This window comes from Venturia canescens, chromosome 2 (assembly GCF_019457755.1).
Source record: "Venturia canescens isolate UGA chromosome 2, ASM1945775v1, whole genome shotgun sequence".
NCBI classification, from domain to species: Eukaryota; Metazoa; Arthropoda; class Insecta; order Hymenoptera; family Ichneumonidae; genus Venturia; species Venturia canescens.
The window spans coordinates 4,114,202-4,140,168 of NC_057422.1; the positions used below are offsets into that span (position 1 = coordinate 4,114,202).

Here is a 25,967-nt window from a genome sequence, read left to right on the forward strand (position 1 = left end):
TTTTGTTGTAACAGAAATAATTTGGTTTTTTTATTGTGTTGCATGTATTATATAATACATGTAGTAAACATTCAATAAATCTTTGTAGTATACATAATTCGTTAAACATTATTATATTTATATTTGTACAACATAATATTTTTTTAATCCGGAAAACGTAAACAATAAAACTGAACTCAATTAGTTACGTTTTATTTATCCTTTGGTTCAATATTCTCTCGTCTTATCAATATCAATTTGATATTGTATATTTCAAAGCATTAAGTTGTACGTTTGACGCACAACTCTCTTTCGCGTGAGCATTTCAAAGTTTTTGGTATCATATACACTATTGAGGAATTCAACAGTTTTCGAATTTTTCAATCAAAGAGTCCTTCCGATGAAAATATTCCTTGAATCTGATTGATGCATACCTGAGGAAAAAAAATTCAATTTTAGTGCCTCTATACGCAACGCAATGTTTTGGTCGCTCTTGAATAAGGTTTGTCGTAAAAGAATGTATCGAAAAATCTCAAAATTGCTACGCCTGGAAAAAAAAATTTCTATCAATTAAAAAATTTTGTTATATTTATCTACGCACTGTAAAAAGTCGAAGTCGATGGAGGAATGCTTGCTCTGTATGAGTGACCAACAGCCCCAGAAAAAGTGAGACAGAAGGAGGAATTTTCTGACGTGTTCGTACAAAACATTAACATCGTCTTCAGACACGTTGCTCGTTTCTCGATATGCTTGCAAGTAAATCCTAATCCAGGATCTTTGGAAAGTTTCATCCGGATACAAAGCGTAATCTGGCATCTCTATACCTATGAGAATACATATTATGTATAATTTGTCGTCTAATATATCTCTCAATCTTACGTCCATGTATCTAGTACATTACCCACAAATTCAGCAAAATGATTTGCTATGTCGAAGGCTTGGTAGTTGTACCCTGTATACTCAAAGTCAATGAATGTTACAGTATTTTCCTTCTTGTTGTATAGAATGTTTCCCAAAAGAAGATCGTTGTGAGCGAAAACAACAGGATTGTTGAGTTTCGGAAGTACTGCTTTTAAGAATGTGTATTCATTCTCCAAAACGTGATACGGCGCCACGAGGTTTTCGAATCTTGAAAAAACGAATTATTGCTTTAAAAAAACACCGGATTTTATTGATTTATTTATTCTCTTAAGCTTTCGCAGAAGCAACAGAAAATTTCATTTCAACGGTTAATACAAATTTCATAGGGATATCGAAAAATTCGCGATGAAATACTAGAACTAAACATTTTTATGTTTACCTGAGTTGCTTCTCCGGGTCATCGAATTCCTTGGGCATGATGCTCATAAATTTTTCCGTCTTTTCCCAAATGATTGGCTCTTTTCCTGTATCTGGGAGATTGGGATTTAACTTATGCATCTGAGCCATACGTTTAGCAACCAACCAATAAACATCCGGCTGTCTTACATTTTCAACTGTAAGAATATCACCCTGAATAAATTCGTAAGCAAGTCCATTGTTGAAAGTTGCGTACAAGGAATGTGTGTAGCCAGCTCTGTGCAGAATCTATAACAAATGAAAATTCAACACAAATGAATAGACCGTTATTAACCTTCTGGTTTTTTTATTGTTTGGGATAAAAATTTGAGATTTTCTTGAGGCAAATATATTTTACCCTTTGAGGAGAATGTTATCTTGAAGAATTTATTGCGGTTTAAAAAAATCGCTTTCCTGTGTCGTTTGAAAAAAACGTAAAAATATGTCCTTGAATTTAGAACGAGAACTCCCGGTGATTGTGAAACGGTTAACCTCGGAGCCGACGTAATTAGAAGCTTTTTACTGCTTCCGACTACAAACGTGTTTTTCTGTACACTTTTTTTATCTCTTCGTGGACACGATTACACTAAAACTATTGAACCATTCGATTGGAAATTTCTACAGGTTGCACGTTATCTGTGGCTATCGCAAGGATCACGAGTACGTCAATTAATACATTTTTTTCGTTTTTTTTTGTATAAAAATCGATTGAAGATTCACTCACTTATATTGTTTTGAAGAAGTTAATTCTACGTGAGTATAAACCAGATAGAAGAAAATCGTTGGTGAATTTCTTGAACAATAAATCAGGTCAACTATTCAGATTGCACAATTGAACGGAATTTACGATTTGGTCACAGTATGTTGATTTGGTAATGTCAGCATATTGAAAGATCTAAATCAAATCCCCGTATAATTTGTTTACAGTTTACAATAATTTTTTTTTCCAAACACGAATTCATTAATTTTGATCTTACCCGAATATTTCTTGTTTCATCTTTGCGATTGATCAGCAAATCTGTTTTGTGGCCATAAACTCTAACCAGGACCATTTCGTTGTAATGATCCGGATACCAAACTCCCACCAATTTATTAGTGATCCCATTTGTGAAAACCTGGAAGTGAAAAAAACATAATAAAAACCTTCTTTCAATTCAAGTGAAACGAATGAAAAGAAAACATTACTCCAAATGTTTCTTTAGCTTTGCAGTTGGGACTACTTTTTTATGGGTCAGTTGTAACGATATACATACATTCTATAGATAAAATTGTTGGTCACGACTTTGAGTGTCTCGTGCAAATACATTATCATCTGCATTTGGAGAAATGATAAGAATTCCAGATAAGATTCGAGCCGTTTTTGATAGAGAATGTACATCATAAATTATATGATAATTTATTTGAATGGGATAAGAATAAAAATGTATTGCTTATATGGGCACTGGACTAAATTACTGCCAAATATAGGTGTTTTTCATTGTCAAAAACAATAATGTTTTCTGTCAAAGCACTCAGCGTTTATACAGATGATTTGCAACGCTATCTGCAACGTGTAATTAGAGTACTAATATTTAATTAAGTAAAAAATGATTGGATGTTTTCCCCATTTTGTGCTTCTTCGTTATAACAATTTATTAAAAAATTATTGTATTTAATTTGCGTCAGAAGATCTATGAGAATAAAAATTTTACAAAATTTAAAGAAAAAAAAAATAAAGAAAAGATGGTAGAAAAGAATTGTTGAAGTAATATTGATAAGATTATTATTAATTTGTGTCTTATCAGTGGCAACAATTGATTTATTGCAGGAATCGTTTTTTTAAAATATATCTCAATAATTCACTATACTTTGGATTACCTTAAATCGAAATTGATCAACAGGCCAATCAGGTCTTATACTCTTAACAACTTCAGTCGCACCTTCGATAAGCTCACTTTCATCCACAGTAAGATCAAGATGTACTTCGTTAGTCAGCCGTTCCATGTTTTAAAATTCCTGAACATTGAAAAAAATCACTGCCTATATCCATATTTTCAGAATCCAAATTTGTTTATTCAATGAAATATTTTGATATTGAAAAAAACATTTTTTACTGATACAATAAGAAACTATGTGTCCATTCACAATTCGATGACTTTTTAAATTGATCAAAATATCCAACCATTGAACCATTGCTGCACGATACTCCACTATGTAAACAATTATTGATGTATAACAGCAGTACAGAAGACACAAGATTCTTTTGCTCAAAAAAAATTACAGCAAAAATATATTAAAAACATTTTTATTTCTGATATATCAACGACGTACTAAACAGCTTATGAGGTTGTAAAGATTTAATGGTTATAGATAAAAACATTCTGAATCCTTTAAATAAAATGAGCCAAAAAAAATGATTAAAACATTATCCGACCACAGAACCTCTTACCACGAGCATGAGTAAGGAACTGAACTCATTGAGTCTGCTGCTGAGTGTTAAAAGACAACCAATGGAGGAGTGATGATTGCTCATTGCAGTAATATGCCATGGCCCATTTGATACATTGCAACTATGAGCTTGTGTAAAGAACAGGGAGCAAGTGTAAATTTGATGATCTAACCGGATGAATTGTTCCCAAGAATAAAAGTGTAGTGTCAAATTCTTAACTGTCAAACTGCTTTTCATCTGACAATCATAATAATAATCTTATGATCAAATGTTTCGTTGTAATTTTACGTGACCCTGCATCATCTTTGTTTTTCCAATAATTTGATCAGACACGAACACATTTTAATAAATATGAATTTTATACTCTAATACATCAAAGACATATTTTTCCTCGTAATAACCTTATTACTTATGACACTTTTATCGAGATTACTTTAGCACAAATGTTTGAAAATTCGATGTACACGCACATATCGAATGGAAAACTGTCTTTCTTTAAAAAGTCAATATTGTCAAAGTCAGCGCCTTTCGTTGTTGTTTGTCGCTTTCCTTTCGTTTTGGAAATAATATTGATTACGCGAATTCGTTTCCCACCACATCTCGCCTTCAAGAGATTGGTCAGTCAGCCAAAACAAATTCTAGCTCCGACCAATCTCTGAACGTGTACTAATGAGAAATGTATGGTGCAAAAATATTATTCAATAAATCTCGTGGATAGAATCACTTGATGCATTACCGCGGTATGTATAAACGTATACATACATTACACGAATACTTCAGAACATATGTTTTATATATTTGCACATGTGTACGTCACGTTGTCACGTGAATGCGACAGGCTTGCTCAGGGCTCGCTCTACTAGTCAACAGGCCATTAGCCATTTGGAGAAAACTGGAGGAAACATATTTTCAGGGCCGTATGATTTCATGGTCATACTCTGGGATTTCCCCATTCGTGATAATTGAATAAAAACACAATAATTTACATCGATACTTTCGTAACACAGGTCTTCTTTTTTAAATGCTAAATTTTTTGTATAACATATAATATTTTTTCAATCGATATCTCAGTAACGATGAACGATAGGTGAAAAATGTAAGAGACCTTAATTGTAGAGCGTAAAAAGAGTAACAAAAAAGTATTCATTCAAAATTTTCGTTTCTCAATGGAGAACCGAGTTATTGTAAAAAATCTGATTTTAACCCTTTTTTCAAAATGGCAGAAAATGCACATAGGAAATCTTGGTCGACAATTTTTAAGCTTTTCTAGGCCCCCCCTCACGTCATATCTACAATTTAGCCTTCACAGTTCATTTGCATTTCCAAATGTATATAATGACTGGACTATATATCAATTTTTGAAAATATATTGAAGATTGAAGTCCTTGAATAAATTTAAAACCAACGACTCGCTAACAACTTATATTGTCAGTTTATTCACGGATGTTGCTCATTAAGAATTAAACCCAAAATAATCGTAAATTTACTGTTTGACAATTTAACGAGATATCCCCACGTTTTTCATGATATATTGTGATTTTATAATAATGGAGGTAATAAAGAAATTGATGATTGCGATCCATAGATCTTGATGATCGTCGGGCGACACAAGAACTTAATCAAAAGTAATGGGAACATATTAAAGTTGTAGAACAGCGTGATCTGAAAACATATAATACAAATTGACGCGCTTCTAGTATATATTTACTTTTTACCCTTTATTTATTAATATTTTGTTTATTGTCATCTTTTTATATCATCTCCGCCATTAAATTTTATACAAAAGAGTTTGACCGCATTTTTTAAATCGAAATTTTTATGACTACTTTAGTGATCGTTTTGAATGTAAATCAGTGTACTGAGGTACTTACAACATTTGTCTGCTCTTGTTTTATCGTCATCACAGATTTGTACAATTACGCAAGCAAAGCATTTCATTCTAGTGCACCCAAGTGGCTAATGAACAAAGCTCTCATGTTATGAAAATAGGCAAAAGAAAAAAATAAGAAAGAGTTTAAAATCGAAATCGTTCGTCGATATAGTCGATACCACGATACTTATTTTCGATGTATATATATATATATACATATAGTTGGCGCGTTGCTCGTATAGCGTGTACATCATTCGCGCTTTTCATCGCTATATTGCTGATTGGCTGTAAATTTTACCGCGCACTTGTATTGTGCGTGAGTGGAAAAGAAAGAAATAAAAAAACAATTACATAAACGTAAACGTGCGCTGGAGACTGGAAGGACTGGAGCCGCCGCTGGATTTTGGATGCTAGTACGCTAGTACTAGTAAAAAAACAAACACCGGATCGAACGCTGGAGAATTTGCAAACGAATGTGTTATTTGTGTAGTGATTCATCAATTTCAAGAATACATGGTTATTCGAGAAATTCCTCGAAAATTTATGAAATCGGACATCGTTAGTAAAATCCGAAAAACGAAAAATGAGTCTTTCATCGGATGATGAGAGTTCAGATAGTAGCGGAGCTGAGTATCTCATTCAGCCGGGCAAGTTGAACTTGGAGAGTTCGTTTTTCAAACGATCAACTTCGAACACTACAAAATCATCAGACACCAATAAAATCAACGAAGTCAGTGATTCCTCAGATTCTGACGATGATTTCCATTGCGTTGATGACGAGAAAGATTCAGCTACGCTTCTGGCCGAGGTGATGAAAAATTTGGAAAACGCGAATAAAACGAATGCTTCGATCGTCGAGAATAACGTAAAAGAGGAAAAAGAAGGTTTGAAAAAGGAATCGCCAAAAAAGGAGGATAAACATGTTCTCTCCAACGAAATTGCAAATCTTTTGTTACAAGGTGAAACAGGCACTTCGTCCTTTGTACCCAGTTCAAATGAAGACGTTGAGGAGACGAAACCTCTGGAATATACAATTCCGAAGGAAGGTGTTAACATCATCCTTCCTGGAACAGATATGATGTTCCGGCGACAAAAAAAAAGCAACAGTAGCATAGAAGATGTGCTGAGAAGAAAAATTAATCAAAGACTCCGTTCCAATCAAATATACATTCATAAAACTGGTCTTTTGTGTTGGTTAGCCCATGGTTTTCATCTCAACAAACAAATCAACGACGCCGAAGTCCTTGCCACTGCACTTTCCCTTGTTCCTTCCACAAGCTATCCCAAAGGCCGTACCGATCTCAAGTACCTGGAACAGTTCACTAAGTGGTTTAAAAATTTGATTACAATTGAGTTCAAGGAAGTTGACGAAGCTGTCAAAAAAGAAACTTTACTAGTGAGACTGAAAGAAAAAAAAGTACATAATTATCGAGAACTGGTCCTCTTATGTATTGCCACTCTTCGAGCGATCGGTGAGTCATTTATTTTCTATCAGATTCCAACAATATAAAATTATGTTATAGTTTTTATCATAAAGTAATAAAGTTTCTTCATTCTCAAATTGCAAGATCAGAATGCAAAATAAACATAATCGTATGGTTGCATTGATAATATAAAAAAAGTGTTAATTCATTGAATAAGAAAAGTTTATTCCTGATGATATTTTGCAAAGATGTTAGCGTTGTAGATCTGCATGTATTATAATCGCATTGCATTAGAAAATTTGTTCAAACTTTCAAAGAACATTGACAAAGCTAGAGTTTTCATTCAGACCACTTATATTTTTAGGTCTCACCTGCAGACTGGTCATATCTATGTGCCCACCTCCTTTGAAACCAAGCGGTCACCAACTTTTTCAAAAACCCAAGTCTGAAGTGAAAGATGAGAAAAATAATGAGAAACCCAGCAGGACTAGTGCTGCTAAGATTTCAAAGCAAGGCAAAAGGAGCAGCAAAAATGAAAAAATGAGAAGCGGTGCGCAGGAATCCAGTTCGAAGATCATACCTGAAAACAGCAGTGTAGTTGATGAAGGTTTGAAAACAGATGCGAAAAAGCGAGCTGCAAGCATTTTAACTAAATTTGCGAATACACAGAACAAAAAATCAATCAAAACACTACTTAATCAGAAAAGTAGTACTTCGGGTACTGTCAAGAGTCCGGATAAGAAAGGGAATAGCGGTGACAGCCAGGAAAAGGAAGTTGAAAAAGTAACGAGCCAAGAAAAAAAACGTGATGAAACAAAAAGTCTTAAAAGCAATGCTGATCATGTACAAAGTCCTCCGCGAACAAGGACTCTAAGGTCAAGAGTTATTGAACAGAATTCTCGAGCCAATAGTGTCAAGGTAAATAAAACGGTTCATTTTGAGGAGGAGATTCAAAAACCGAATGAAAAAGAATCAACGAGACGAACACGAGCGAGAAAAGTGCCTGCACCTTCAACGAGCAAAAAAGCAGACAGTGATTCTGACTTTGAGATGGAAGAAAAATCGTCAAAAAATCAAGCCAGCACGAGTCAAAAACATATTATGTCAGAAAGCGATTCCGACGATGAATTTGAACCAAAACCGCCTCCTAAAAAAAGAAAAATAATACATTCGAAAAAAAGTGACTCTCCTCGGGTTTCTATTGATAGAAGAGTTTTATCTTCTGACGAAGAAGAATCATCGGAAATCGTCGATGCCAAAGGAGCTCAAAACGTTTGGATCGAGGTTTATGTTGAGTCCGAGGAGAGCTGGATCAGTATTAGTGTGCCCGATAACAAAATCCATTGCGTCAGTGAAATCTATGTAAGTAACAGAGAGCTCGTTTCATAAAAATCCTTCACTCGTTCATTCTTTCCAAATACTAAAAATGACAGGTTGTCGAATTTTTTGGAAATGCATGCGTTTTACAATTTTTTTTCTATTTTTTAAGTGCATTTGAGTGCAGAATTCATTATATAAAAGCGTTGAATATTCTCAGATTTTTGTCGGGCTGCTAATTAACAAATCCTGTAGGTAAAAAATGTTGTTCGAGAGAGTGTATTAAAAAAAAAAGAGAAAAATAACAGTCATTTTCATCGACCAAAGGTTGAACTAGCTGGTGTACGGAAGACTTGATCAATCAGTTCCAGTGGCATGCACGGCAAATAAATCCCATTCATTATTTTTTCAACATGCAACGATCGTTTTTTATGACAATTTTAATCATAGAAAAAAGCCCCAAAGCCTGTGCTATACGTTGTTGCCTGGAATTCGGTTGGCACGTTGAAGGATGTCACGCGAAGATATTGTCCTCACTGGCTAACGGAAACTCGAAAAAAGCGCGTTGACGAAAATTGGTGGACTGAAACGTTGCTTCCGTGGAAAGAAAATGACAGTGTACTGTCCAAAGCCGAAGACGAGATGCTTTTACAACGGTAAAGTAAAATTTTTGGATAGATATTCAAGATATTTGCATTATAAATTTTAGAAAACATGAAAGTACTTTGATTATTGATGATTGCTAATGCAATTATTCATTCGTCGATTACACTCATTTCAGTAATAATTTTTTCTTTCATGCTACCTTGATGTTTAATTACCAATGTTTAAATTGAATTGTTTGTTCAGTGAATTGGAGCAGCCTCTACCAACAACAGTGGGAGAGTGCAAAGGACATCCGTTGTATGTTTTAACGAGGCATTTGTTAAAATTTGAAGCCTTGTATCCCCCGGAATGTGTTCCTCTTGGTCACACGCGGACAGGAGAAGCAATTTATTCGCGTCACTGTGTTCACACTTTATGCTCCCGTGAGACCTGGATAAAGAAAGCTCGTGTCGTAAAACCCGCTCAAATTGCCTACAAAACCGTTAAAGCACTACCAAAGTACGATAAGGTACTAAGAAATTTGTTGTAATCATGAGAACCTCGTGGCTTCGTTTTTTTTTTACGTTGTTTCTGTTTTATTTGAATTTTGATCTACAGCTCTCCGGGATTAAATTGAAAGATCAGCCGCTCGAATTGTTTGGCAAATGGCAAACAACACCATATGTTCCACCTGAAGCTAAAAACGGCATTGTGCCCAGAAATGAATATGGAAATGTTGATCTTTTCCAACAATGCATGCTGCCTAAAGGAACCGTCCATATTAATCGTAAGTAAAAACTTGTTGAGGACCAGTAACTAATGCTTTCTTATACTTAAAAAAGAAACAATTAAACTTCAAGTAAAATGTTTGCCCTTTGATGCACAAATAATTTTTACAGTTCACTGAGTGAGGTCACGAAATTACCTATTTAATGCTAAGAATATCGTTAGAAACACCATTAGATCAGGTAAACGACGAGAGTTTAATAAATCATAAAATTATCGAAATTGGATCTTTTTGCAGTTCCAGGGTTGAACCGAATAGCGAGAAAATTAGGAATAGATTGTTCGCCAGCAGTAGTTGGTTTTAACTTCGGGTGTCGTGGAGCTTTGCCAGCATTTGAAGGTTTCGTCGTATGTGAAGAATTCGAGGACACGTTACGAGAAGCTTGGGAGACCGAGCAGATCGAAGCGCACAAGCGAGCGGTGGAGAAACGCGAAAAGCGAATTTACGGTAATTGGAAAAAACTCATAAAAGGATTGTTCATAAGAGAGAGGCTTGCGGCGCGTTATGATTTCACCAATGATGACGATGACAACAACGATGACGAGAAAAAGCCATCCTCGTCTTCAAAACATGGCAAAAGCAAAGCCTCGCAAACAAAAAAATCGAATGCGAAAAAAGTAAAAACTTCCTAAAAAAAAAACGAAAGAAATTTTGACGATTTTTCTTCCATCAGCAACGCTGAAGTACTTATTAATTATCCGATTAAGTTGCCTTTCTTTCTACATACATATTTATTTTTCATTCGTTTTTTTTACATCGAAATTTATTTAACGTTTCCCGCATGTACATAATGCACAGTATCGCTAAGAAAACTCGTGTGATTTGGTCCAATAGGATCACAATTCACATGAGAGGATTCAGTATTCTATCTCGAACAATAGACATGTACAGTGTTATGAAAGTAAGTGAGATTATGGTCAATAAAAACTATACTTACGATTATACGTAGTAATGAAAATAAACATTATTTTATTTCAAATGTAAGTCATCAACTCGATTGTCTTAGAATTTCTAATAAAAATAATTTATATACATTTTTTGCAACCATGTGATATTTTGTGAGTGTGTGAGTGTGGGTGTGTATGTGTGTGTGTGTAATATATATAAATTCATATCGCATGTACCCTGATTACAGGACTCGATATTTCAGTCTATTGTATTGTTTTTGACCTCTTTTGTCTAGTCAAATGCTTTCCATCTCCTCTGTATGGAACGAAAAAGGTTTTTTTTTCGGAATTCACCATGATTCCCTTGATTTACGAATTAGAAAAAAACACGGAAAAGAGAACCAAATGTTCGACAAAGGAGTAGATTGAATGGCGCAATCGCTCCTACAGAGCATGCGATGAATTTATATTACGTTTAATCGGAACATCCTGTTGCATAACCGATTACTAATAATAGATGCACATCTGGATCTAAATGGAACTCAATGTCACGTATGTTGCTGACAAAGAAAATCGTTGCTATCATTTTGTACAGAGACGTGCAAAAATAAACTCGGCACAGAACCGTTGAAATTTTACATTTCATATAGAAATTTTTTTGTCTTTCTAAATATTTCAACTATTCGATGGTCAATGGATTTTTAATTTGATTTCGTTCTTCTCAACAGCAAATTTTCAAACAACCACGACGTAATTTCCAGTCTTGAAGATACATGAATTTTTTTGTAATCTTAAATTACACACTGAATTAACGAGACACAGATTCAATCTTCGTTTCGAACTATCATTAAATGAATAAGAAGAAATATCGTGCGCAGTTGAATGAGGAACCAAATGAATGCGAAAGAAATAGAAATAATGTATATAGTAGAAATATCTTCAGAGCTATAATTTTTTATCTATCGGTTTCGGAGTTAAAAAATTCTAGTTTTTTGTAATTGAGTATGAAATCAAAATTAGGATAATATCAACGTCCACATATGAGGAATGCGATAAAATGCTTTCATCACGTTTGACGAATGAAAATTCAAGAAAATACGTCATTGATTCTCGGTACGTGAATTTTGGGAGAAAGTTAAACAGTGTAGAAAAAAAATTTCGTTGCGGTTGAACGACACAAAAGTCAACTTCATCGAAGATACTTCTATTAGGAACGATAGTTTATGTTTTAATTAATTATTGTTTAGTTAAACTACAAAACTCTGCTAACAAATTTTCGATTCTAATACGTCAAAGACATTACGTAAGGATTTAAGGAAGGAAAAAATGTCACGTTGTCTCCCGACTGTAATATTTCAATTTCCTCTTGAGAAACAAATCACTCGTCTCCCAATTCTTTCGTCGTATTATCAAACGAATTATCCCTAATCCTGATAAATCGTTCGAGCAATATCAGTTAATCAACCGATCGCAGCAAATTCTGTGATTGCACGCCATCACAAATTGAGCTTCGCCCTCCTTTGTTTCGATTATCTCCCTCGCCCTTCTTTTTCTAAAATTCCATTCTCTCACAGTGTTTTTTTTGTTAAAAAAAATAGATTTACATTCATATTTCTCTGTATGTTTATAACTACGCGACAATAGAGCTCTCTGAACAATCTGGAATTTGAGAATTTTACGAGCAATTCAGACTAGCCTAAATTCTCGTCTAAAGAGAAATCGTTGAGAGAACGTGTCAACATCCAGACTTAGGAACCATTTTTAAAATCTAACTGGTCAACGAGAAATATACGAACTACTTTATCGATTCAACGTCTTCTCTATGTTCTACGTTTGTTATTTAAGTCTGCCTGTTTCACGGCAGTGTAAGAATTTAGATATTGATAAAACGAACGAAATTATCATTTTTCTTTATCGTTAAGCCAAATTCAAGGCTTTGAACTTTGAGCTACTAAAACTCGATTCATAATTTCGTGAAATTCGAACTCGTTATCTTGACGAAATGCCAAAAAAAATTTCCTTTGTCGCTTGTCAAACTCTCAACCGTCTCACCGCTTTGCCAGAGACTTGTCTTTTTCCCTTGAGTCCACCGTGCTCAAGGAAATTCCCAATTGCGCTGCATAATACGTCAACATTATGCTCACCTGTAAATTTCAAGAAAAATTATTATAAAACCAACTTTTCCTGGGGCAAGACATTTTTATAATCACGAAAAAAATCTTTTTTCTTATTTTCATCTCAACTCTATTTCTCATATTTTCTCGTCAGTTTTAAAATCTATAAATTCTTTTCATTCGACGAGAATGATTTTTAACAATTCAATGAATTTGCAATTTATATACCGTGGCGTAAGGCATTGGCGCGTAAAAGTGATGGAATCCCAAAAGCGCGTCTGATATAGCGAAACAAACGCCTCCCATTCCACTGCACAATTTCGTCCAAGTCCATGGTACCTGCGAGAAGGACGCAATTATGAGTAAAAAAACGGACAGAACGTGAATATAAATGTTTTAAAAATTCAACGATAATAAAAGAGTGAAAATTTTTCCGTTTATTCATAAAGCGATAATATTCGAGTGGAGTTTGAATCTGTTTTAAAGCTCCTTTGTTTACGAGTCTAAAGAAGTGTTGAAATTTGTTGTGCCTGGGTTACGAAATAAGTGATTACAAAATTGCAAACGTTTTGCTTCCATCTTGTTTGAGCGTGAAACACGGTCGTTTCTGCGTCAGTTCGTCAGAATTGAAGTATTCGACTAGTTAAAAAATTCGTCCTACTTTTTCGGATTTGAATATCGAAACGTTCTTTTTTTGCATGAGAATAGTTATTGAAACACCATCGATTTCCTTGAATTTTATAAAAGAAACAATGAGACACAACGATATGCTCAACCCAGACATAAAAATCGTGTTATCTTGCGATAGCAAGACGAAAAAAAAGGGAAAGCATGTTAAGATATGAATTAAAACGAAATAAATGAAAACGATAATTCCTTACCCCCTGAGACTGAACTCTGGAAAGGGCGCGCCAAGTCATCGTCGCAAGAAGGGCTGTGTAAACGGGAACACCGACAGCGAGGACGCCATTGAGGCCAGGCATCAATATATATACGACTGCAACATGATTTATTCATTCAAGTCCAGTGCATATACGTGGGCGTCAAAACTATCAGGGTTGCGATATAAGATGATTATACCCAGTCCGCAAATCGCGTAAAGCGACGCTCCTAGAGTCGCGTTAAGAGGAACGAAACCAAAAGCAGTGATGTACATTATTTGAGCCAATGCAAACATTCCCATCCCGCCCAGGAATAAACTTGGCCAAACTATGAGAGCATCTCCGAAGCAACTGAACACCAAACCTGCCAGTATTCTCCTTGAAAATGTGTACCTAAAATTCAAATGATTACTCCATTATTTTTCATTACAGTAGCACAGTCGATGAATTTTTCCTAAGTTAACAAACATTGATTCATTGACAATCAAAACCTTTAAAATACATTTGATATTATTGAAAAATCTACTTGAAATATATTTTTTAAATTTATTCCTAGTGATTGAGCCGAACAGATAATATTCAAACGTTTTTTAAGAAATTAAGTTACTGGTGAATCCACAGTAACGAAGGTTCGAAAGGTTTTTTAAGATGAAGAATTTTCAAGTGGCAATAGAATGCAGTATTTATTAATCGTATGGGACTTTCCTTCTATATAAGTGACCTTGAAATATGTTACTGTCAGTACAGTTTGATTAAGATTTGACAACGATTGAACATTATATATTGGGTGATTAATAATAATGATGTCGACACGATCTTGTGTATTCTCTTAAAAATTTTCACTACCGCAAAAATGCTTAATATCCTTTTGAACTTCTATTTTTTTTTGAGCTTTTTTGAATTCAAACTTATTGTGTACCTATTTAAGAGATTGCCTGGAGGGATGCCTTCTATATCATATTTCAAGGTCATAAAGGTCATTAAAGTAGAGAGACTGAAGCAAAATGTGAGCACCGATTTGGTAAAACATTAATCATCGATGGATATTCCAGAAGCTAAAAGAAGGTTTCAAAATTATTTGAATACTTTGAAATGTAGGTTCGTTAGAACAATTTTTCAAAATATTTGTTCATTTAGAATTCTCTAGAGAAACATTTGAATTTACACAAGTTCAGATTGGTACATTTAGAAAGTCTCATTTTCAACCTAGTAATGGGGTTGTGAATTGCATTGCCAGAACGCATTGATAATTTCTACCAATTTTTTTCCATTCGAAATTAAAAAAATGGCCAACATTTTTTTTTGCTGAGGTAGTGTCATTTAAATTATGGTATTATAAAAATCTCTCATGTTATTTTCTCTTCCATTGCTATTTTTGATGATGAAATGTACAATGTTTATATACAAATTCATACAGTTAATTATAGCAATAAAATTCTCACTCTTTGGATAGGCTCATCCCATGAAGAAGTACAAAAAATATGAGACTTATGATAGGCAAACACTTGATACATGCTGTAAGAAGCGACGGCTGGTCTGCCAGTAGAACAAAGTAAACCGATACGCTCTTGAAGAAAGGTACCAATTTTGGTCCTACACTCTTCAACTGAAACAACAGAGCAAAAAACCTATTTGGTATTGTTTGTCTAAAAAAATTGTATATGTTGAAACAATGAAATTTTTTTTAACATTCATTGGACAGTTAATTAAAGAAACAGGTTTGACCAGGTTGCCAGGCTGGATACGCTTGAAAATTAGGCCACTAAAAAAATTTTTTTTTTTTAAATATATTGCACCACATTTTACAGAGGCAAACAAACAGTATTGATATCTTTAAGAGGTCACACTAGTGATAAACTTTATCAATCAATAAAAAAACAAATTTTTCCACAGAGTTAACAATGTTTTTCTTTTCATCTAATCTCTGTAAACATACTTTTCCAAAGATATTTTTATATGTATTTTAAAATGAACTAACGAAAAATCAATAAATGTTGACGTATTTTTATTTCCAGACGTAAAAAATGGTCTAGAGAACTCGTCCGTATATGTTGTGTTGAGAATGTCAGAAACAAAGAGAACAAAGGTATTCCGTGCATTCCAGATTCAAAATTTGGACTGGTCTATATAAAGAGCTTCTTTGTTCAACGCGCAATTTTGCGCAGTTTTGTTTTCGTACGGACACGTCAATTTGATTATTGGATATATGAATGACGTTGTCAAGAAATACATGCAAATAAGTCTGCAATTTAATTTGACAGTGTCATTTAAAAAAATTTAATAGAGACAAATTAAATTATGACGTTCGACGTCTTTATTATATTTACTCCGAAATTTTGAGATGCGATACATCCCGATGAATTTATTTCGTTAATTTTTTTTGTAACATTAAGGGAAAATATTTGTATATAGACTGACCACTTGCGTTGTTGATGACATCTTGAGGCTGTTGTTTTTTTTCCCACACAAAACCTGTTTAAATTTTGGCACTTTTGTATTCACAAGTTTTATAAATAAAATTTAGTGAAACTTGGCGTCGTTTGGTTGTCAAATGTCATGCGATGTACGTGCTTTTCCATGAACAGCCGTGAATATACTGACCACTAGCCACTAGTATACGCGTATACACTATACACGAGTTCGTTAGATTTGTGAAAATTCAATTATACATCAATATATATAACTTGCAGTTCAGATATTTGGTATTTCTACTAGAGGACAGCACTTACGAGAGCTCGCTGCGGGCGCGAAAATTCGAATTAAACTGATTGTCCATTTTTTAAACAGAATTTCTGAAATACCTTTGCTCGAAAGAAGTAAGAAGTGCGCGTTTTTTCGTTCAATTTGTGGAAGGAACATACTTTTCCTTCGATCGAAAACAATTTCATTGCCAGTGATGTGGATTCACAGACAATCTTCAAAAAAATTTGAACTCTTGCTAGGAAATATCGAGACTGTCGGAAGTCTCCGTTTCTGGCGATAGTAGAATAGTAGCTGCTGCCGTATCAGTTCTGAAGGAAAAGTATTCGTTGTTTTCAAAAACAGGGAATGGAAATAATAACATTCAATCGGTTCACCCATTTGTAAAAAGATATAAAAGCATTGAAAAATTGTAGTGCGTAATATTTATTCGAATCGTAATCCTTGGTTCCGCGGATTGAGCAGCGGGAAATTCCTAACCTCAAACTGTTCAACCGGTTTTTTCTCATTGCCGTTATGTTTTAATTCCTAACCACGACAAAAGCAGTGAGAAATTAAATACGAAATGGATATTGTTCCAGGAACAGCCTCTCTACTTGACGAGCTAGATAGTAAGTGATTTCATTTGATTATATCTTTTAATTATTAACGTTCAAACCATGTGTTTATCATTGACAACGTTTATTTTCTCGAGGGGACGTTCAAGTTCAAGCTTTCGTAAAAAATTTCTAGACGTAAACAATGATGTCCACTTTCGATTTTTAAATAACAAGAAGTGATATTCAATCTTGAAGTAAAAAAGATTTGCTACAATCCTTCCTTTTCAAATAAAAATAAAAATGATTCTCACTGTGGTTGATATGCTATAATTCCCTGTGTTTTATTTTTAAAAAAGTAGTATCTTGGCCATTAAAAAGGACAATTAAAAAAAGAATTCTCATTGAGGAAAATGTTTGCATTGAAATTAACGTTCAATCATTTCTATTCAGAAAAACTCATGGTTTTGTTGAGAGATGGCAGAACTCTGATTGGATATCTGAGGAGTGTTGATCAATTTGCGAACTTGGTTCTTCATCATACGATAGAAAGGATTCATGTTGGAAAAGAATATGGAGACATTCCAAGAGGGGTATTCATCATTCGCGGTGAAAATGTGGTCCTTTTAGGTGAAATTGTAAGTTGATGGAAGAAAGAAATGACATCAGTTTCATTATGATAATGTAATGATATTGAAAATTGCGTGAATTAAATGCACTGGAAGATAGATTTTTGTGAAGAGAGAAAAAGATGTTTGAAAAAAAAAAAATATTTGTTTTTTAGGACAGGGACAAAGAGAAAGACCTGCCATTGTCCGAGGTTTCAGTCGACGATATTTTGGATGCTCAGAGACGAGAACAAGAGCTTAAGCAAGATCAAGAACGATTGATGAACAAAGCTCTGAAAGAGCGAGGTCTGTCTTACATTCCGGATCTTGGCCACGATGACATGTTTTGACCCAAACCTACGAAAACATCTTCGCACACTCTGCCAGTTCGATCTCGTAATTCCAAACGAGTTTGAATAATATTTTGTGATGAGCAAACTTGTTTGCATCATTGTTGGAAGAAAAATCAGCTTAACAGCTTAGCATAGTTTTATTTCTATATGATCAAGGCATCAGGATGTCTTTAATGCTTTGCTGAACTTGTGCAAAAATTGTGAAAAGATGTTAATGATGTCTGTCAAAAAACCTTGTTGCTGCTGCAACAATCACAAAGACTTTCGAAATTGTTGTACAACAAATGTAAATATCTAGGTTTTTGTACACTTGGATAAAATTGTTTTCTTTTCTGAAATATTATTAATATTATTTATGTTTACATCTAACATCCCAAAGTTTTGAGAAAGAAGAAGACCATTAGTTTACTTTTGTTTTTTAATTTATAAAATTGTTTTTACATTTTTTACTTTGAATATTTTACCCATAATCGCAGGAAATTTTGCAAAGTATTTTTATCGAAGTACAATTAGGTCAATGTTAATAACGTTACAATACGATTCATTCGTTCGTAATACCAATTGACGTAAAAGTATCGTGTAACAAATGATCAATTTTCAGATAGAATATTGATCCTACGTATCGTCGGTGTTACTTAGCCATTTGATAGAATTACAAAAATATCTTCTTTATATATAATAGAGTAAGAAAGAGGCGAATTTCGATGATTTAGTGGTAAAAACGATAATTTTTACTTATCCATTAAGTAAAATGATATTCGTATGTCATATGTCATGTTATTTTGTTAGACTCATTAATTCACTTATATTTTCTCTTAGTTTTTGAATCCGTCGGTTGATCATTTATTTGACTCGATAATATTCGTTTTTCAATCAAGGCCTTCGAGTGTTTAACTCAACGACACAAAAATTCATTTATTCATTGAATATCTTTTCAGATTATCTTCGAACATTTTCACAAAATGTTTGATTCTGTGAAATTCGCCGATTCCACTTACATTTCTGTTTCGTGTAAATGATTTTCCATGTAATTATTCAATATTCCATAAAAACGCAAGATATTAAATTTGTTGAATTTATTAGACGCGATAAACAAAAGAGGTACAAATGGAAAATAAAAAGGTTCCTCTTAAAACGAAGTTTCCTGAACATTTTCTTTGATTTTAACGAAATTGAGAGTGGACTCGCTCATTTGTTTATGTTTCATAGTGTGTTGTTGCTTAAGCTCTTCAACTGTGTCGTTAGTTTTGACTGATCTCTTCGAGTCATGGCGCTGCAAGCTCGTGCCACGTTTCCTCGGGGACGCGACTATGTCCTCGATCTTTTCCAAAGAATTATTCGCACTGTTCGTACTACCGGAAGCAATACCGGAAGTATCGGAACCCGGATTATTGCCGTCCAAACAGTGCAAAAGACTGTCGGATAGTCCCTCTTCGCTCAACATATTTAAGTCTGATTCAGATTGTTCAAAATCACCGGTACGCGACGAAAAACTCAAATCCACTGGACTCGCGGTTAACACGCTACGAGAAAGCAAATATTCTCTGAACGTACTCGTTATCGACATTGAACTCCGTTGTATCGTCGTTCCGCAATCTTCGACCGGCGATTCTACAAAATTTATGTCTTTTCCTCCCGCTTTCCCATAACATGGAAAGCTTTTCTTGTTTTCCCGAAACAGCTTTTGCCCTTTTATATTGCTACTTTCGGTGACCGTGCCATCTGGCCTGTGCGATTCCTCCAATATCGATTCGCAATTCTTTCGATTCATCGCCTCGGTGATGCTCGAACCCCGGGCTTGGTTTATGTTGCTACTACTCTGAGCCCAACTGTTGTCTAGGGTTGCGAGATTGCAGAGATTCGAACCCGAAATCATCATCACTGGCTTCCGAGATCGGGGCGTCATCATTGTTTCCTAAATAAAAAAAAAGAAATTAATCAGTATTTACGTGATAAAAATTCAATAAATTTGTGGAACGTTACAGCAAAACTTATATATTAAGACTACTACTATTCATGAAAACCTAACATTCGACAGTTTGAGACACTAACTCATAATGGAATCTAAGATTGTAATGGATATGCTGCAGTACACTATCCTATTATATTTCTTCTCTAGGACACGAACAAGATGCAGTATGTTAGTAGACATAACGTTAACATACACGATTCATACTCATGACAGAATAATATGCACAAAGAAGGAATCATGAAGCAAAGTTACAACTTAAATCCGTACAAATTCATGCTCAATTGTAACGTATTTGCGATACTAATTTAAATGTTTTTTCTCGTTTCGAAATTTATCTACTAAATTCAAGTTGAATGGGAATTCTTTTTCGCGATTCACAGATCAACTTGATGTTAATTGAAATACACAAAGAAGTCATCAATGAGAATAAAATTATTTTGTTCACTTTTTTGAAAATATAAAATAACGAACGCGTTCAATCGTATTTCAAATAGACGAATTTTTCAATTTCATCATACGAGCTGAATAATAATTTAACAATCTTGGGATTCAACTTGACAAATTTCGGTATGATTGTCACAGTAATAAGTAAAATGATTGTTTTGACGTATACAAGAAGATAATAAAAAGCATTGGTACCTGCATGGCTCTGCTCATCTTGGTAGTGCTTTGCGTTATAGGGCTCATGCTCTTGTCGCTGTTGGTTAGCGGCGTAAGCATATAATCTCCGTTGGCTAAATTTCTTCTGAGCAAATCCGACGGTGTCGAAGTGTGGGCAGCATAAACTTGCCAAAACTTGTTTTTTATAACAGGTGAAGCTTGAGCGATCGTGCAAGAGACTTCATTTTTCTTATCGTTTGGCGTACCACTCAATCCTGAACGATTAAGTTCTCGAATCTTCTCTTTGTCGTTAATTACTTTGGTGGGAGTAGAGACTATTTCTATATTTGGCATTTTCGAAAAAAGACCAATACCAGAATCGGAACTTCGCCTCATGAGATTGTTGTCCACTTGGTTGGACAAGCTCAGAACATTGCGGGTCGAGTACATGTTCGGTGGTTCGCTTTTATGTCGCAAAAGTCTATCACCTGTGACCTCATTTTCGGTTTTTGTTTCAGCAAAATTTTCTTTCATCAATTCTCGTCGTTTTTTCGTCATTGAACTATCGGTTCCTCGTTTAAGTTTCTCGAACGCAGATTGAGATTTCGGGGTCTCGTAGACATTTGAATTCGGAGTTACAAATGAATTCGAAACCTTGGAATTCGGCGTCACAAATATATTCGAGGTATTTGAATTGACGTGACTGCACGACCGCGGTGTGTTCTTTCCTTTTTCCGTTGCAATGCCCTCGTTCTTTTTCTTTAGAATCGCCTCGTTTTCCCCCTCTTGGCTCATACTTTCAGAACTGAGTAGTTGAACGCTGCACTTCGATTTATACGACTCCAAAATTGACGTGTCGAGACTCCCCGTGCTGTTACTTATTCGTTTTATCTGTAGAAGATTTTCCGTCTCGAGTGAATTCTCATAACTATCGGTGCTCAACTCATCGTCTGATTTGCTGAATAAGCCTTTTGATGACCTTGCCATTTTCTCGTTCCCAACTCCGTCGTATGGCGCCTTTATTTCATTATCGTGCAACATGATACAAGCGTTTTAGTAGCAAGGGTTACGTTACGAGCATTCCTTTCATGCACTTATTTAATGATATTGGACATGAACATTTAGGATTATGATTTTTATGGCAAAGAAGCTACGATTTGTGAATGTGAAAGCATGAATGTACGTGGAACGATTAGAAGACTGAAAAAAGTGCTATTTCTTCGGAAATATTCATTGAAGCCAAGACTAACGCTCCTCGGTTAAAAACCGATGCTTTTCTTCGTTTTTTTAGTGGATATCTAACTTGGCCGCGTACAATCAGTACTGAGAAACGAATCGAAAAATTTGAATGAATGAACAAAAGACGTAAACTTTCCCCAGTTTGGTTTAAATTCAATGTTTTCTTTACAATCGAAGGCAATGAAACTGGGAGGATCTAGAGTATGAATATGTAAAAGTATATTTTAAAAAGTAAATCGTGATTTTTCGATTTTTTTATAAATAAAGTGATTATAAAGGGGAATCTAAATTTTCTGTGTTGTTTGATGCCTCTAAAAGCTTAGTATCGACGAAGAACAAATTTAATTATATTTTACAAGGCTAAGTGAAACTGAGAGAAGCATGAAAAACAATAAAATTATTTTCTGTATTCTTACCGCTGAAAGAATATTCTCTTCGCTACTCGATCTGCTGATGTTGGTTCCGATATTGATATCAACCAGTTTTTTATGACCTAAAATTTTTTTTTGGAAGATATGTTTTTTGATAGAATCGCCAAGGCTCTTAGTACGATATTGTTTGACGTGTCGCGGCGTTCCCTGTCCATTTTCCTTGTTGAATTGTTTCACGAGCCTTCGTTTTTTAGCAGATTCCGGCATGGCTTGTATGTGAGCGTATAATTGAGCAAGTGCTGCCTGAGTGTCCTGCGTTGAATTTGCTTTTGCAGTTAATTGGTGATCGACGAAACTGAATACTGTGTGCGCTGTTCCCGTTGTATCTGACATCGACTCGTTGAGCTGTAAGAGGATTGATTCATTAAAACTTGGTCATTCAAGTGGGAAAAAATTGAATATAATGCCACAAAATTAAAAATAAAACAGAAAACGACAACATTTTCAATTGCAACTTGCTGTAGTTTTACACTGAAAAATCAGTACATACAGTTTGTTTTTTATCAGAATATGAAAAATTTCTGCAAGTGTCGAGTGAGAAAGGTTCATTCAAAATGAAATGGAGGCAAAGGAAGTAACTTATGATATGCGAAATGTTGAAATTTCAAATTTCATTCCGAATGTAAACTCACGTCACTTTTTTTAGGACTTAGTAACTTTCGTTCTTGTTCGACCCAGTACGCTCTGATGTCGGTCGCCAATTTTGGTGGTATTTCGAAAAGTTCAGTCCCCCTCCGGATCATAAAAGCAACGAGTCCCGAAAGGTGTTGAGAATTCGTGTGTAAAGCTTCAGGTGATAATTTTCGTGGACACATGAGATGCGGCGTGAATAAAGTGGCCAAGGTATCACAATTCATTTTGTTGCTACTTTCACAAGCCGCAGTTTTGTTCAATAGATCAAGAAGCTGTCGAAGCAATGTTCTGTTTGCTGGTGGCAGTAAGAGCAACAAAAGCTGAAGGGAACTCAACAGACGTGGCTCGTTAGTGCTCGAATCGCTGGTGCAAAGTTCTGAAATACAAACAATCAACAAAGTCTTTTTTCAAATTCATTGTGTTTTGATAACTGGGATCGAAAATTTTTGGCTGATTCAAGATATACCCCAAAAATATTTCTTAAACATTTAAAGGACTTGGGCTCTGATAACTGAAATCTTCTTAGCACCGATCTTAACTTTAATTTCAAACTATAGCAGTAAAATATTTGAATTAGGAATGAAAAATTAAAAAAAATGTATTCTTCTATTGTTAGAGCAAGAACGGAAAGGAGGTTTTCATTTCAGTTGAGAATAAAAAAAATATATAAGAATGTTCAAAATTGGCATTTAAGGACAGATCAAGTATGAAAAATACAAAATGAAAACCAATAAAAAAGGCTTACCTGCTATTTGGCAATGAGCAGGATAATGCAGTTCGGTCAAGAGAGGCTCAGACAGCTCAGCCAAAAAAGTCTTCAATACAGAAGCACAGTCATGAACGCTGTAAGGTCCATTTTCCAATTCCAAAGGAACACCTTGATAAAGCGCAGCTTTTAATTCATGCTGTCTAGTCAATTTCCCTGTCCTTCTAAATATTCCTTCCTGCGAAATACCTGTTGAAATACAAACCCATTAATTAGTTGTACAATTCAGAATCATAGATATTGCTGTCTCATTTAATAAAACCTCCTAAGACTAATAAAACTTACATTGTTCCTTTGACAAATATACAATCAGCTGTTTCACTTGATTTATGCCTTCTGCTGTGAGATTTGCTCCATCGCTATCCCTTTGAAGACTCATTGACGATTTAGGTTTTTTTGAGAAGCTCAGTAAACCCCATTTTTTCAATTTTGCCTTTTCCGTTGTACAGTCGTTACTGAAATTCAATTCAATATCCAGTTGAATGTTGAATGTATGCTACACAAAGTTTTTGAAAATAAAAGGTTGATGATTTAAATTCCACAATTAGTTTAAACTCTATACGTTTTTATATTACAGTAGCCAAGCATCATCAATGGTCTAAAAGAAATGATTGTTTTTACTCATAGCCATTTCTTCTGTACTGCACATTCTAATTTTGCACACCAGCAGAGCAGCGTTATGTAGACAAAAACCATATAAGATCAAATATGTAGAAGTGGAAATTTTCTATAGAATAATCATCGATACAGTTTTTTAAACTTCTGTGGTTTAGTTTTGAATCCAGAATACTGTGCAGCTTTGAAAATACTCAACTTGCACATAAATTTAATAAAATAGGATTGCGTTTATAGCTGCTTCTAGGATTATTCTTAGAATGCAGAAATGTAAATTCTTATAACAAATAGCGAGATGTCAAATTTTCGTAGGTATATAGTAAATTATGAAGAACAAGTGATATCAAATAAATATGTGATAGATCTTTTTGAGACAAACGTTTAACCCTTTGTTCAATGAAATATTGTTGATGGTGTGATTTTTCAAGAATTAGATGAATGCGACAACTAAAATGATTTTACGGCAATAGATTAGAGGGATATTAATTAAAAATTGATTGCTCACTCTTCGGTGTTGAGATCCAATTCAAAAGACAGGTGCATTTTGACAAGGGTTAAAAATTGTTCCTGATTGACTTTTCGCATTCTCGAGGCAAGTTTACCATCCACGCCCTCGTTAAAGTCATCCATCTTCATTTTAGTTGTTTGTATTATTCAATAGCTATTCCTCTTTCGGTTCTCGATCGAAAGTGATCTCAATTACACTTCCGACATAATTCAAATCTTTTTCCACCACATACACACGAAGCACACGCGTACATATACACACACAATACGCGCCTCTCAAGAAAACGGTTATGTTCCAAATTCACCCACTCTTTTGTAACACTTCGTACACTTTGTTCCCGCTGGTTATCATCGCGAAAATTTTCATATATTTTGTCACATCGGGACTTGAAATTCTTTTTTCAGTCTTTTTACCGTTCCGAAAAAATATTTATTCAACGGTAAAATATGATTTGTAACGAGTACCGAATTGACTATTTATTTGGCCGGCTGATCGTTGACACCATGGAGACTAGAGTTTTCAGCGCAAAGCGCGAGAGGGAGAAGAACGGATGTCATGCTATTCCCAAGGTGACCGACTAACGATAGTTCGACCGGCGTGGCGCTGTTATCGCATGCGTTCCCAACAGGATAAAACGTGAAAACAAAAGGTATACGAACTTCGTGTTTATTCCTCGCAGATCTAACGATCGATTCGATGCTGAAGTTGCAATAGTCAGCATGCATCGAAACTTCTGTAGTGAATATATTTAAAACTGACAATGAATTATACTAGTAGATACGAATACATTGAACACGCGAAACTTTGTTTCCTCGAGGCTTTCTTCGAAAAAAAAAACGGGTTTCACCTTGTCAATTTCGCACCCCGCATATGCACTCACGCACTGATTTATCTCAATCTGCTCCAAGTCGATATGGAAAAGAAACACCGAAACCGAGCGATTGAATTCTTTTCTCAAATGGCCGTTGGAAAAGTCAGCTTACAAGGTAAGAGTGACATTCATTGTTCAAAAACAATCAACTTGAATAATATATAAGGGATCAATTTAACCTTTCGTAGTCGAATTTTCGTTCGTCGAAGTGAGTTCATATTGCTATACAAAAATGTGCAGAATTTCAAAAACGTCCCTCAAAATAAAACGGGGCAGCCAAAGTAGCGATCTATTATTTTTTAGTCGTTGATATTAACCGTTAGACTCATCCCTCCGTAAATAAAATATGACAATAAATGAGACAGAAATCACCGCTACTGCGTGCAATGCATAAAAAGGCAATAACCCAGTGAAAAAAAGCGTGGAGCGACGTGCGTTAAAAAGTTCATAATATATACAATGAGTATAAAAGAAAATCTTTATTTCACTTTCACTCAATATTGTCGACTGGGTATTCTAAATCTGCATAAAATTCACAAGTTCTAT

At 34.7% G+C, this 25,967-nt stretch overlaps 5 protein-coding genes across 10 annotated transcripts; 2 read left to right on the plus strand and 3 right to left on the minus strand.

Annotated features, from left to right (window-relative positions):
- Positions 1-175: 175 nt before the first annotated feature.
- eas (ethanolamine kinase 1) lies at positions 176-5,686 on the minus strand. Of its 4 annotated transcripts, none has more exons than XM_043413267.1 (7): positions 5,596-5,686; positions 3,154-3,291; positions 2,274-2,411; positions 1,280-1,545; positions 881-1,107; positions 581-803; positions 176-413 (listed from the first exon to the last, which is right to left on the minus strand). In XM_043413267.1, exons 2-7 carry the CDS (start codon positions 3,277-3,279, stop codon positions 341-343), a joined length of 1,053 nt encoding a protein of 350 aa, XP_043269202.1. In that variant the 5' UTR covers positions 3,280-3,291; positions 5,596-5,686; the 3' UTR covers positions 176-340. The 4 variants fall into 4 exon arrangements, with proteins under 4 accessions (XP_043269202.1, XP_043269200.1, XP_043269199.1 ...); XM_043413265.1 differs by lacking the exon at positions 5,596-5,686 and adding an exon at positions 4,126-4,445; XM_043413264.1 differs by lacking the exon at positions 5,596-5,686 and adding an exon at positions 3,725-4,444.
- Positions 5,687-5,837: 151 nt separating this feature from the next.
- Positions 5,838-10,649, plus strand: LOC122407206 (DNA repair protein complementing XP-C cells homolog). The gene is made up of 6 exons (XM_043413256.1): positions 5,838-7,066; positions 7,383-8,380; positions 8,786-8,991; positions 9,185-9,449; positions 9,539-9,707; positions 9,945-10,649. Exons 1-6 carry the CDS (start codon positions 6,178-6,180, stop codon positions 10,337-10,339), a joined length of 2,922 nt encoding a protein of 973 aa, XP_043269191.1. The 5' UTR covers positions 5,838-6,177; the 3' UTR covers positions 10,340-10,649.
- LOC122407212 (lysoplasmalogenase-like protein TMEM86A) lies at positions 10,420-16,203 on the minus strand. Its single transcript, XM_043413269.1, has 6 exons — positions 16,008-16,203; positions 15,032-15,195; positions 13,789-13,982; positions 13,590-13,705; positions 12,937-13,047; positions 10,420-12,738 (listed from the first exon to the last, which is right to left on the minus strand). The coding sequence occupies exons 1-6, from the start codon at positions 16,026-16,028 to the stop codon at positions 12,643-12,645; spliced, it is 702 nt and encodes a 233-aa protein (XP_043269204.1). The 5' UTR covers positions 16,029-16,203; the 3' UTR covers positions 10,420-12,642.
- Positions 16,204-16,543: 340 nt separating this feature from the next.
- On the plus strand, positions 16,544-18,124 carry LSm1 (U6 snRNA-associated Sm-like protein LSm1). The gene is made up of 3 exons (XM_043413270.1): positions 16,544-16,900; positions 17,279-17,463; positions 17,610-18,124. The coding sequence occupies exons 1-3, from the start codon at positions 16,855-16,857 to the stop codon at positions 17,781-17,783; spliced, it is 405 nt and encodes a 134-aa protein (XP_043269205.1). The 5' UTR covers positions 16,544-16,854; the 3' UTR covers positions 17,784-18,124.
- Positions 18,125-18,190: 66 nt separating this feature from the next.
- Positions 18,191-25,704, minus strand: RhoGAP54D (Rho GTPase activating protein at 54D). 3 transcript variants are annotated; one of them, XM_043413255.1, is made up of 8 exons: positions 25,398-25,704; positions 24,548-25,283; positions 23,713-23,882; positions 23,407-23,616; positions 22,661-23,037; positions 22,014-22,373; positions 20,398-21,249; positions 18,191-19,701 (listed from the first exon to the last, which is right to left on the minus strand). In XM_043413255.1, exons 2-8 carry the CDS (start codon positions 24,676-24,678, stop codon positions 18,916-18,918), a joined length of 2,886 nt encoding a protein of 961 aa, XP_043269190.1. In that variant the 5' UTR covers positions 24,679-25,283; positions 25,398-25,704; the 3' UTR covers positions 18,191-18,915. The 3 variants fall into 3 exon arrangements, with proteins under 3 accessions (XP_043269190.1, XP_043269188.1, XP_043269189.1); XM_043413253.1 differs by having other exon boundaries at positions 20,398-21,375; positions 25,398-25,702; XM_043413254.1 differs by lacking the exon at positions 25,398-25,704 and having other exon boundaries at positions 20,398-21,375; positions 24,548-25,352.
- Between the last annotated feature and the right edge of the window lie 263 nt (positions 25,705-25,967).

What these genes read in the sequence shown, in the direction of transcription:
- eas (XM_043413267.1), bottom strand. Translation starts at nt 3,279, where the DNA reads ATGGAACGGCTGACTAACGAAGTACATCTTGATCTTACTGTGGATGAA. An exon ending in ATGAAACAAGAAATATTCGG is followed by an intron (nt 1,546 to 2,273) that starts GTAAGATCAAAA and finishes CATTTGTTATAG; the next exon opens with ATTCTGCACAGAGCTGGCTA. An exon ending in ATCGACTTCGACTTTTTACA is followed by an intron (nt 414 to 580) that starts GTGCGTAGATAA and finishes TTTTTTCCTCAG; the next exon opens with GTATGCATCAATCAGATTCA.
- LOC122407206 (XM_043413256.1), top strand. Translation starts at nt 6,178, where the DNA reads ATGAGTCTTTCATCGGATGATGAGAGTTCAGATAGTAGCGGAGCTGAG. An exon ending in CACTACCAAAGTACGATAAG is followed by an intron (nt 9,450 to 9,538) that starts GTACTAAGAAAT and finishes TTTGATCTACAG; the next exon opens with CTCTCCGGGATTAAATTGAA. An exon ending in AGGAACCGTCCATATTAATC is followed by an intron (nt 9,708 to 9,944) that starts GTAAGTAAAAAC and finishes ATCTTTTTGCAG; the next exon opens with TTCCAGGGTTGAACCGAATA.
- LOC122407212 (XM_043413269.1), bottom strand. Translation starts at nt 16,028, where the DNA reads ATGTCATCAACAACGCAAGTG. An exon ending in GGGATGAGCCTATCCAAAGA is followed by an intron (nt 13,983 to 15,031) that starts GTGAGAATTTTA and finishes TTTGAATTTTAG; the next exon opens with GTACACATTTTCAAGGAGAA. An exon ending in TTACGCGATTTGCGGACTGG is followed by an intron (nt 13,706 to 13,788) that starts GTATAATCATCT and finishes ATCATGTTGCAG; the next exon opens with TCGTATATATATTGATGCCT.
- LSm1 (XM_043413270.1), top strand. Translation starts at nt 16,855, where the DNA reads ATGGATATTGTTCCAGGAACAGCCTCTCTACTTGACGAGCTAGATA. An exon ending in TCTACTTGACGAGCTAGATA is followed by an intron (nt 16,901 to 17,278) that starts GTAAGTGATTTC and finishes ATTTCTATTCAG; the next exon opens with AAAAACTCATGGTTTTGTTG. An exon ending in TGGTCCTTTTAGGTGAAATT is followed by an intron (nt 17,464 to 17,609) that starts GTAAGTTGATGG and finishes TTTGTTTTTTAG; the next exon opens with GACAGGGACAAAGAGAAAGA.
- RhoGAP54D (XM_043413253.1), bottom strand. Translation starts at nt 24,678, where the DNA reads ATGAAGATGGATGACTTTAACGAGGGCGTGGATGGTAAACTTGCCTCG. An exon ending in TAAGTCCTAAAAAAAGTGAC is followed by an intron (nt 22,374 to 22,660) that starts GTGAGTTTACAT and finishes ATCCTCTTACAG; the next exon opens with CTCAACGAGTCGATGTCAGA. An exon ending in AAGAGAATATTCTTTCAGCG is followed by an intron (nt 21,376 to 22,013) that starts GTAAGAATACAG and finishes AATGAAATAAAG; the next exon opens with GCGCCATACGACGGAGTTGG.